The sequence below is a fragment of the Thalassophryne amazonica genome, chromosome 12 (assembly GCF_902500255.1).
Source record: "Thalassophryne amazonica chromosome 12, fThaAma1.1, whole genome shotgun sequence".
Lineage (NCBI taxonomy): Eukaryota > Metazoa > Chordata > Actinopteri > Batrachoidiformes > Batrachoididae > Thalassophryne > Thalassophryne amazonica.
Window position 1 is genome coordinate 52905372 of NC_047114.1, and position 12310 is coordinate 52917681.

At 40.2% G+C, this 12310-nt stretch overlaps 1 protein-coding gene across 1 annotated transcript in view; it reads left to right on the forward strand.

Moving 5' to 3' along the window:
- The window catches only part of pappa2 (pappalysin 2), a 236315-nt gene that overhangs the window by 112069 nt on the left and 111936 nt on the right, over window positions 1–12310 (forward strand). The window contains exons 12-13 of the mRNA XM_034182745.1: window positions 10502–10630; window positions 10710–10795. Of these exons, the coding sequence (XP_034038636.1) occupies window positions 10502–10630; window positions 10710–10795 (215 nt within the window). The remainder of the gene's footprint in view (window positions 1–10501; window positions 10631–10709; window positions 10796–12310) is intronic.

Below are 12310 nucleotides of genomic sequence, written 5' to 3' on the forward strand. Positions count from 1 at the left end.
GTCTGTTAGAAAAGTATCCGACCTTTTTTTTTTTGCAAAAACCTGATGGATTTGAATCACGTGTGCTTGCATGAGCCAACCTTGAACCTTTGTGCGCATGCGTGAACTTTTTCACGCCTGTCGATTGTGTCAGTTGCTGGCAAGCAACCTTTGTGTGAGGTCGTGTGTCGTGCTCTCAGCAGATTTTTATTGCAAGGAAAATGACGGAATGACTGGAGCAGCGCTACTGAATCAAATTTAGCCAGAAACTGGGCGACAGCCAGGTGGAAACCATTCGGATGATTCAGATGGCTTTCGGTGGCTTTTCGGTCGTGTGACTATCCGAGAAATTGTGGAAGAGGTGGGCATCATTTTTTGGAGTCCAGCATGTCCTGTGAGACTTCAACACGGAGGTGCTTTTCTCCGCTGTTAGCAGCTTTGGCACGAATTTCACCGCCACTCTTTTCATGGCCAAATCTTCTGTCACAATTGAATGTGCCAAAAAAGTGCTGATGTCCACCTCTTCCGCAATTTCTTGGATAGTCACACGATGGTCCCGCATCATCACAGCGTTCACTTAGAAAATGATCTGGTCGTTTCAGCATGTTGATGGCTGACCGGAGCGTGGCTCACTCTCCACCGTTGTGCGGACGTCTTTAAACCGGTTGTACTGCTCCTTAATCTGTGTGTTGCCCATAGAATCGTCACCGAAAGCCGTCTGAATCTTCCGAATGGTTTCCACCTGGCTGTCGCCCAGTTTCTGGCAAAATTTGATTCAGTAGCACTGCTCCAGTCATTCCGCCATTTTCCTTGCAATGAAAATCCGTCGAGAGCACTGCACACGACCTCACACAAAGGCTGCTTACCAGCAAATGACGCAATCGACAGGCGTGAAAAAATTGGCTCATGCAAGCACACGTGATTCAAATCCATCAGGTTTTTGCAAAAAAAAAAAAAAAAAAAGGTCGGATACTTTTCTAACAGACCTCGTAGTTTGCCCCATGTGGCATGCTTAGTTATGTTACGGGGTAACATGTCACGTCAGAATCCAATGAACGTCGACATTGTTTGACCTTGACTTTGAAGACCAAACACTCATCATAGTCAAAACTATTCCATTTATTATTCCTATTAGTGCAACCAATAATTTGCACCACTTTTTACCAAAATTGGAGCAACTTTAACTTTTGACCCTTGTACAAACTGAAATTGACCTTTGTCACAATTCTTGCCATTTTTACCCCATGACATTGTCATAAATAGTCCAAACTTTACCTTTTTGGAATCTTTGTGATTAGATAAATAACATGGAACAGTTTTGAATATGATTGAAGCCTCTTTTAATATTGACCCCTGTGTAATTCTTCAGTTGAGCCCTACCTGGCTGCCTATTTAAAATTCAAGTGGCCAATCGGTTTTCTCAAAAGAGTAATATCTAAGGTGTATTTGTGCCGAATTTGATACTCATTTCACCCTTTGAAAAATTCCTCTGTAAATGTTCTGTTATCTGCTGCACTTGTTATGTCCAAATAACTCAAGTTTAGTTTCATCAGTCCACAGCAAGGTCCAAAATGAAGCTGGCTTGCCCAAATGTGCTTTAGCATACCTCAAGCGGCTGTTTGTGGCGTGTACGCAGAAAATGTTTCCTCTGCATTACTCTCCCATACAGTATCTCCTTGTGCAAAGTGCACTGTGTGGCTGAACGATCTGCAGCAAGATCATGTTGTAGGTCTTCAATTATATTAAGTTTGCCAGTGTCATCTGCTGAAAAACAGCCCCACACCATTGTGTTCCCACCTCCAAACTTTAGTTTTGGTATGTTTTTATGCTGATTTGCAGTGCCGTTTATGGTGTATATTATGGCATCCAAAGAGTTCAATTTCAGTCTCATCTGACCAGACAGTGTTCTCCCAGTATTTCACAGGTTCATCTAAATCTTGTCTAAACAAGCTTCAACAACTTCAACTTATTGTTTTCTTTGAAACAATTGTACCTGCTACTTTCAGGTCTTTCTGAAGTGGTCCTTTGCTCTTGGACAACTCTTCTGATAATTCTTTTCAGTCCTGTCAGAAATCTTGCAAGGAGCACCTGGTTGTGAACGGTTTAAGGTGAAATGCTGTTCTTTCCACTTTTCAGATAATGGTCCCACAGTGCTCCCTGGAACATTCAGAAGTTTAGAAATCCTTCTGTAACCAATGGCATCAGTATGGTTTGCAACAATAAGGTTGTGAAGATTGAGAGAGCTGTTCAGTTTTACCCATCATGAAATGTTTCTTGTGTGACGCCTTGGTATTGAGACACCTTTTTAGGCCATCAGTTGAGACTGAACCAGCTAATATTAATTTGCACTGAGAAGGGCAGGATTACTTACTAATTACTGATGGATTTCAGCTCATCTCTTGACTTTCCATGCCTTTTTGCACCTCCCTTTCTTCAGGTGTTCAATACTATTTTCTTGCATCATTTCACATTACAGAGCTTCATTTCTAATTGATGGTTTGATTTCTTGGGTTGTTACTGATATGTGGTGAAAATTTCATGACAATAGCACCTTTAGAAATACATTTAGAGAAAAATGATGATGTGTTCAATACTTATTTGACCTGCTGTAGTTACTATAATTATCAATAATGAAAGTGTGATTGTTCCGTATACAGGTTGCACCAGAGTATAAGTCGAGGGACCTCCCAAACTTGTAAAAAAAAAAAAAAAAAAAAGTGACTAATTCACATAAACATATAAATTTATTTATATTAATTATCTAATTAACCTTTTCATCAAAATTTGTGAATATCTCTATACATTTTTGCAAAAGTGCCACAATGGTTTAGCAGTGAGTGCAGTCCAAGACTCTGAACTAACTGCAGTACATTGTCCTGAGGTGTTGCACACCAGTAAATAAATTTCAGGCAGGGATTTGTCGGCCTCTTATATTCACCCCATCAATGCATGTTGAGGAGTCATCAGGATTGTAACATATGTAGGCATTCATACTGACTGCCTGGTATCATTACTCTGAGCAACATGGTAGTCAGTGAGTGGTAATCAGTTATCAAGCAATATCTCACAATTGAGTTTGGCCAAATGCACCTAATTCTAACCAGTTCACCCTTATATTCATTTTCACAGTAATGCAAAAGTTAAAGTTTCTACATACATTCCATTGCAAGTTATCATGTTATGGATTTTGCGTGACTCATCTCTCTTGTGCTTATTTTTTTTTAATAAACAGAAACAGATTTTCATAAAGAAACACCATGTGAATTGGGTCAACAGAGAATGGTTTTGGAGGTGGCACTGGTGTGGCATTAAGAGAGTTCATAAATTAGTCAGAGAAGCACAAGCTTAGCTGTGCAGGAGGTTAGTGTTGCATCTAATAGGAAGTGACAGACTTGTCTTTATGCTCAAACTACCTTAAAATATTCTCCATCTCGCACAATTTCCCCAAGTAAAGCATCCCATCAGGTAGGGATGAATATTTATGAACATGAAGTCTGTATCCAGCTATGAATACTGGGAACACAAGGACATGGGCTGTCTTGTTAGGAGAAGGAAAACTCCAGATCAAAGAATTATGTAAGTGTACAGAGTTCAAGCCCCACAAAATGACTATCTGTATCCATCAGTCTATTAATCCAATTTATGTGGCTCTCAAAATAGTCTGGACTGGGTTCCATTTGGAGAGGACAAAATCCAAATATTTTCAGCGTGGTGATTGTGAGATGTAGCTGCAGATCCAATTTTATTTCAAAAACCGTATAATCAATTAAAGCTCACTGACATTTCAGGGCGAAGCTGGATTACATAACTTGTATCCAGTCTGTGGATAAGCGTCTCCCACTCATTATAGGAATCCCAAAATAAACATACAAGCACATTTATTTCAGATCAGAATCGTTTTGTATTGTTGTACATTGCAGTAGCTATCTTTTTTCCTCTGTTCATTGTGGATACTATTATTTTAAAAAAATCTAAGCAAACAAAACAACAAAATAAACAAACAAAACATCTTCACTTTTTACATTTCTCATGTGTCAAAAAGTTCGACTGTTCTAGCTGTGTTTATTTCTTCCATTAATATTTAGATATGGTTGCAGTTTGATGTTGAAGAGTCGTAAAAGTCAATAATTCTGTCTGTGCATATGGAAACTTTTGGGTTATAAGCAAAGTTTTGACCCAAAATGGCTCATTTTAGAATAACTACGTAGTAGTACCTGTGGTCCTACCACCTACTCAGCCACATGAGGTATGCAGCCAGTACATTCTGAGGGCCGGTCCCAAGCCGGATAAATGAGTAGGATGGCGTCAGGAAGGGCACCCAGTGTGAAATAAGCCAATCCACCCATGTAGACTAAAAATGGAATTTCCATACCGGATCGGTCAAGGCCCAGGTTAACAACAACCATCACTGGTGCTGTTGCCCAACAGGGTGCCAGCAGAAACTGGGTTACTGCTGGGCAAAGAAGAAGAAGAAGAAGAGGAGAACATGTCCATGGTCAGTGGGAAAAGAGGAAAACTAAAAGGGTGGAAGTGAGAGTTGGGACTTTGAATGCTGGCAGTATGATGGTAAAGGGAGAGAACTGGCTGATAGGATGGAGAGGAGAAACAGACATATTGCGTGTGCAAGAGACCAAGTGGAAGGGAAGTAAGAGCAGGAGCATAGGCGGTGGGTTCAAGTTGTTGCATCATGGTGAGGACAAGAACATAAATGTATTGAGGTAATTTTAAAGGAAGAGTATGTAACGCATGTGTTGGAGATTGAGTGTCTGACAGGGTGATGAGTGTGAAGCTGGAAATTGAAGGGGTGATGATGAATACCATCAGTGCACATGCCCCATAGGTAGGTTACGAGAAGCATGAGAAAGAATATTTTTGGAGTGAGATGGGATTGTGTAGAGTGTGTCCAAGCATGAAAGAGTGGCTGGCAACAAGAACAGACTTCAATGGCCACATTGGCAAAGGTGTGATGAGGAAGTAATGAGTCGATATGATATCAAGGACAGGAATGTGGAAGGACAGATGGTAGTTGATTTTGCAAGAAGGATGGAAATGGCTGTGGTGAATACCTACTTCAAGAAAAGGGAGGAGCACAGGGTGACATAAGATTGGAGGAAGGTGCACACAGGTGGACTACATTCTTTGTAGGAGATCCAAGCTGAAAGAAATTGGAAACTGTAAGGTGGTCACAAGGGAGTGTAGCTACACAGCACAGGATGGTGGTTTGTAGGATGACTTCAGAGGTAAAGAAGAAGAGGAGAATGAGAGCTCAACAAAGGATCATTCAGTGAGCAGGTGAGCAAGGCACTGGATGGAGGGAAAGGAATTTTGGACAACTGGAAAAGTACTGCAGATGTGGTGAGGAAGGCAGCTAGGAAGGTACTGGGTGTGACATCTGGACAGTTGAAGGAAGACAAGGAGACTTGGTCGTGGAACAAAGATGGCCAGGAAAGCAAAGCAGAACAAGGTTGGCAAAAAAGTTTTGGGATAGTCAGAGAGATGGAGAAAGTAGACAGGAGTACAAGGAGATGCAGTGTAAGGTGAAAAGAGAAGTGGCAAAAGCATACTGCGAGCTGTACAAGACGTTTAATAGGAACAAAGGAGAAAAGGACTTCTGCCAATGAATGAAAATGAGAGAGCGAAAAGGCTGGATGACGGGGCGAGAGTAAATCAGGAAGTACAAGAGATTTATAAGAATGAAGTGAGAGCAGCTATAAAGAGGATGAAGAGTGGAAAGGCAATTGGTCTAGATGACATTCCATTGGAGGCATGGAAATGCCTTGGAGAGATGGCAGTGGAGTTTTGAACCAGATTGTTAAATAAAATTTTGTAAAGTGGGAGGATGCCTGAGGAGTAGAGAAGAAGTGTACTGGTTCCTACAACCCAAATTCCAATGAAATTGGGACGTTATGTAAAATGTAAATAAAAACAGAATGCAATGATTTGCAAATCCTCTTCAACCTAAATTCAACTGAATACAGCACAAAGACAAGATATTTAATGTTCAAACTGATAAACATTTTTGTTTTTGTGCAAATATTTGCTCATTTTGAAATGGATGCCTGCAAAATGTTTAAAAAAAGCTGGGACAGTGGTATGTTTACCACTGTGATACATCACCTTTCCTTCTAACAACACAATAAGCGTTTGGGAACTGAGGACACTAATTGCGAGTGTCATGATTAGGTATAAAAGGAGCATCCCCAAAAGGCTCAGCCATTCACAAGCAAAGATGGGGCGAGGATCACCACTTTGTGAACAACTGCGTGGAAAAAAAAAAGTCCAGCAGTTTAAGAACAATGTTTCTCAATGTTCAATTGCAAAAACAAAATTCCTCTGTGCTTACGTAGAGACTAGAGATGGTTTTATCAGCCAAGCTCAGAGCAAATGATTAATCTGCTGTGAAATAATGAGTTTATATAACACAGTGTCCAGCAGCACACAGCGCAGCATCCAGTGGGCATCGCTGGCCCGGCGAATTGTGTGGCAGTGCCATCGAGTCATGCCACTCTTATCATCCAGCCAGCCGGACCTGAGCTCGGATATCGGGTGGGGGAATGATTTGCCATCGTCATCTTTTAAAAGGGCAGTGTGATCTGTCGCCTTGCTCTGTTGTGATACAAATCAGTGCAGTTTATCCCACCTGTGTTCATTATTCATTGATCCAAATCACAGGCACATGTGCCTATAAGCCTAATAAATGACACAGAATATGCAGGGAAATGGAGTATCATGATTATTTATACTAGAGACGCTGTTCAACTGCCATTCACCAACTAGATACACAATTATTTGATTTCATTCTTCAGGAATAATTTATTTCACACGCTCAGAAATACGAACATAGTGGACAAGATTTATAGAGGTCTGCAAAGAGAAACTGATTCTGTGTTTCCGAATAGACACTGTCTGGGTCGGCAGTGGGTCAAGTCGGGCAAAACTTTAATTTCAGTTCATGTGCAGCATAAGCTTCAGTTTTCTTCCTTGGACACCAATACCACATTTTCACAAAAATCTTTCAAGGAATCAACACACCAACGGGAAAAATAATAGAAGTCTGTCATCCTTGCTGCCCACACAGTCAGTCATGATGCCTCGAGACTGCAGTTGACACCTCTTGCTCTTTGACCTCACACGTCAGACCCGGAAGAGAACGAGTGTGTGAAAACACTACCATCAGAATTGATTGTTGTTGGTCTTCCTCCTCATTCACCACGTCTCACATGAACTCGTCCTCCTTTGCCACTCTGTATGTTTCTGTCCATTGCAGATGGACACATGTGCCACCTGTGCACCCTCATTTGTCTGATCACATCATTAGGAATGTGTGTTCAATTGTGTGTAAAAGTTGACAGCTGTGTTGCAGTTGTGTTCACATTTGTTTTGTGCAATATCCACTGTCACTGAAATATCCACAGTTTTGTACATACTTTTCTCTATTTATATGCAATTTCTTTTTGCTACTACATTCTTATATTTTTTGTGTTTGTACTGAAAGGCTTACACCTTACCTTTCGTTGTACTGGTTACAATGACAATATACAATCTGTATTTTTCTGCCTGTGTTTAGAGTTTTGCCACACAGGTGTATCACAGTGTGAAATGTATTTACTGACTGGGACTGTGTTGGTTTAGGAAAAACGAGTAGATGAGTTTTGCAAATTGTGTCTGTACATATTGTGCAATGACTCTGGGCCACCCAGAATTTGTTTCAGAGTTTACTGTTTCAGAAACTGAGAAAAACTGTAAATCCAATCACCAAAATATGACCCATGACAGTTTAATCACAAAACACGAGTTTTTAAATGTGAAAGATTCATATCCTAATATGAACTGATTCAGTTTTCAAGGTCATAGTTCAAAGCTCGGAGTCGAGCCGCTGCTCCTCCACATCAAAAGGAGCCAGCTGAGGTGGCTTGGGCATCTTTTCCGGATACCCCCTGGACGCCTCGCTGGAGAGGTGTTCCGGGCACGTCTCATCGGGAGGAGGCCCCGGGGAAGACCCAGATCACACTGGAGGGACTACGTCCCTCAGCTGGCTTGGGAATGCCTCTGGGTTCCCCCAGAGGAGCTAGGGGAGGTGTGTGTGGATCGGGAGGTCTGGTCAGCTTTGCTTGAGCTGCTGCCCCCGCGACCCAGCCTAGGATAAGCGGAAGAAAATGGATGGATGGATAGTTCAAAGGGCAAAGTCAGGAAAAATCCCCATCTTTAACATTGAATGAATTTTCAAAAATTCATTAGTCTGTTAAAAAAGATAAAAAAAAAAAAATCTTTATTTGAGATCCTTATGTAGGATGGTATCCTTTATCGACTGACAAAGGTTTGATCTGGATCTGATCCAGTTTACAGATTTGGTGGCCATTTAAATTTAAACGGTCCATTTAATGTATATTTTACATTATATCTTAAACATGCCCCAATCACTCTCATATTTGAAAGTGAGGTTCAGACTGATACTCAGTATCGCCTGACAAAGTTTGATCTGGATTGTGGATTATTTGAATTGGAGTGTAATATTGAAAAGCCCATTTGGTGTACATTTTGCATTATATCTCAATCAAAAGTGCCTCAATCATTCTCATTTGTGACAAAGATGTGTAAATTGGCACTCTCTATGAATAGACTAAGTTTGATCCACATTATGGATTTAGTGGATATTTGATTTTAACATTGAAAAGCCCTTTTGATCTATATTTTGTATTATAGTTTAGCTTATGAAAAGCCACTTCTAACAGGACATTCACTTTGAAAAGTTTTTCTAAAGGTAAAAATTTGTGGAATTGGAAAGTAGTGTTGCGAAGGATTGCACTCTACTTTACATATTTGTATATTATTCCAAACGTTTCTGATTTTCCGGCCAGGAAATGAGAGTTTTGCCACATGATAAATAATTTGGGGCAGAATTTGGTGTGGCACCATGTGTTTCTTGGAAGCTGTCATTGTTTCACAGAGCAGGGTGAACATTAGGTGCACACAGCTTCAAAAACAGTTTATTTTTCAGGGAACATGTCCCCTATGTTACACAAGTTGTATCTAAGTGCAAAAAGATGTAAGAGCCAGTGGGAATTGAGTTATGTGGGACTGAGGAGGGCAGCAAGGGGTTGATGTGTGAAGAGGAGAGTGTTCAAGAGCAATGAGTTTGGAAGAAAAGGAGGCCGAGATGCAAAGGATGACAAACCAAGAAGTGAAAAAGCAAAAGGAGAGAACTGAACATGAAAGAAAAGTGTGTGAATGAGAAGAAAGAGTGGAGGACAAGAACATGCAGTATGAAAGTACAGTACAGCAGTACACGGTATTAAGAACAGGAGTATGTAAACTTTTGATCAGGGTTATTTGTGTAGGTTCTGTTGTCATCATGATTTAAAAAGAGTAAATGCAGTTGTTTGACAACAAATGGCTTCACCCAAGCACTAACCATGAGTGGAAAAAAGTTTCATGGTATCATTCATATTCTCTGAAAAATGACCAAAAAACCCTGAAACGTCTGGCTACGGTATGTAAACTTTTGAGTAGGCAACAGTATATATCCATAACTGGGGTAAGGGTTACAAAGAATTATGCAAATTATGGGGGAGGGTGATGGTCTAGTGGTTAAAGCACTGGGCTTGAGACCAGAGGATCTTCTGTTCAAATCCCAGTCTGACCAGAAAATCAGTAAGGGTCCTTGGGCAAGGTCCTTAATCCCCTAGTTACTCCCGGTGTGTAGTGAGCACCTTGTATGGCAGCACCATCACATCGGGGTGAATGTGAGGCATTATTATCACTTTACCGAGGCGTTGCTAGGCCGGTAGCGTAGATCTACGTTGACGCTACCTGGCTATACTCGCACGCAGTAGCAAACGAGTATCGGCATATCTGTGCGTAAACAAATGACGTCATAGTGCGCGCAGCCCAAGAACTGTCCGCAGAGGAATATATATATACATACACGATATTCGCCCTCGTCTAACTCGGGCGAATATTGTTCATTTTGGGCGACTGAGCATGAACGTCGGGCCTGTGAAAATGCATACCGCCCTCCAAAAGCATGTTATTGTATTATTATTTGTAAAGCGCTTTGAGTGTCTGATTCAGATGTAAAAGCACTACATAAATGCAGTCCATTTACCATTTATATGCAAGCCAGCCTCCACAAAATTTTTCAATATTTTATGAAAACGTAGTAAGTTAGTGCATTATATTTTTGCATAATCCTCATAGCGGCATCAGAACATGTTAAACAACTTGTAAACCAGCAATGATAACGTCTTGCAGAGTCTAGTTCTAAATCCTATTTGTGGGTGGGCATGAAAAAGGCTGTTTACAATCCTCATGCAGTCTGACAGAACTTGAGCAATTTTGCTGAGCTGAATGGGAATGATTGCAGTGTCTAGATGTGCAAAGCTTACAGGAAGGGAGTGAACAATTATTTTGGATTATGTTTCAGCTATTCACTTTTGTGTTAGGATTTGAAGCATATGATTTTCACGATTCGATCAAGAAGCTTGTATTATTTTTAAATTGTGATTTTTTTTTTTTTTTCTAGCACTGTGAGGCAAGGCATGCAGTACCAATACACCATTGAGGTAGAAGCAGATGGTCTTTTAAGCAATCCTTCTCCACCTCTCCTCTATGTCCACGGACAGTCCTACTGTGGCGATGCTCTCATTCAGGGGTCTGTACACTATGATCAAATGACTGATGATGATACACACTTACAGTGCAGATGAAGTTGATGTTTCTGCTCTCTCTAGGACAGAAGAGTGCGATGATGGCAATCTGCTAGATGATGATGGCTGCTCGAAGAAATGCAGCAAGGAAGTGGGCTTCAACTGTAATGGTAAGTCATATCCTGTGCAGACAGATAAATGTCTGTGGTTAATTTTGGTTTGGAACTTGCATTTTTTTTAAAACTAGCATCATCAGATTTAAATGTCTTAACTCATGCAAAACATGGTCAACTTGTGAAATTGTACCAATTTTTTTCTTTTTTTTCAAGTGCAACTCTCACTTATATACACAACACCATTATGGGAGAAAAATACAAGCAAACAAAGTTCAGTTTACTGAACATAACCTATTCAGGCTGGAAGCTATTCCACAAACCATTAATATAACATCACAGAATATAAGAGAAAACAGATGGGCAGAAGCATAAAAACAAAGTCACAAGTTTTGCTAAGAAATGTGAAGTATTCAGACATTTGGTTTGTAAAAACACATTTCAACATTTTAGTTTCCTTTAAATTTCTGTTTTTTGTTCTTGACTGGCTTGAGACAGTTGATCAGTCAGCTGATTTTAATCAAAGGTTATGTTGTGGCTGTGGATTGGATGCTCGTATTAACCAGCACAAAGTAAATCTTGTTTTAGACATCATATCTGATAATATTTGATATTCTTTAATTAAAGAAACAATTTTGTTTAAATGATCGAATCACATCTGCAGGGGCCAGCTCTCCCAGTGAGAGATCATTACCAGCTGTAAAAGCCTTTGCTTTTCACAAGAGTTGTGCAGTTGTTAATTGATTGAAGGTCATGTTGTAGGTCTGGACGCTATAATCGTGTCATGAATTTTGTCATTATTTCTGACTCATTTCAGCCATGGTTCTTTAGTTTTTAGCTTGAGAGCTTTAATCTAGTAGCCACAGCAATTCATTTTGGATGTTATTTTTTTGTGGTGTCTTAATTTGTATTAATGTACTTGGCAATCTAATGCCTTTCTTGTGATTCTATTTTTGTTTGTTTAAGCTCGGGTATCATAATGGCTTGGTCAGGCAGATCCAAGTTTGGACTTGTGTCCTCAGAACAGAGGGTTCAAATGTCTACAATCACTGTTTTGTTTGATGATGAAAAATTGGAAGACAGTCTGAGTGACTAATGTTTAGTTTGTATCAATAATGCATTTTTAAAGACTAACTGAGAAAGATTTATCTGTTTCTAATAAAGAGTGGAACATCATCAACAAAGAGATTCACCATAGGTTTTGTTTCCATCCATTTATGCACTTTTGCTCCTGAATGTAATTACCTTTTTCAAATTTTCCATGTAAAAGTAAAGTGGATGTACTGTAATTATCTTTTTTCCATTCATTCATTTTCCATACCCGCTTATTGCAATCAAGAGTTACGGGTGGGATGCTAGAGCCTATCCCAGCAGCGTGAGGTGGGGTAAACTCAGGACAGGATGCCAGTCTGTCGCAGGGCCACATATAGATGGAAAAACACATTCTTGCCCCTTTAATGTCCCTAGTTCACATAACCTGTGCGTCTTTCGAAGTGAGAGGAAGTCGGAGCATCTGAAGGAAACCCACATGAACACATGGAGAACATGCAAACTCCACACAGAAAAGACCAA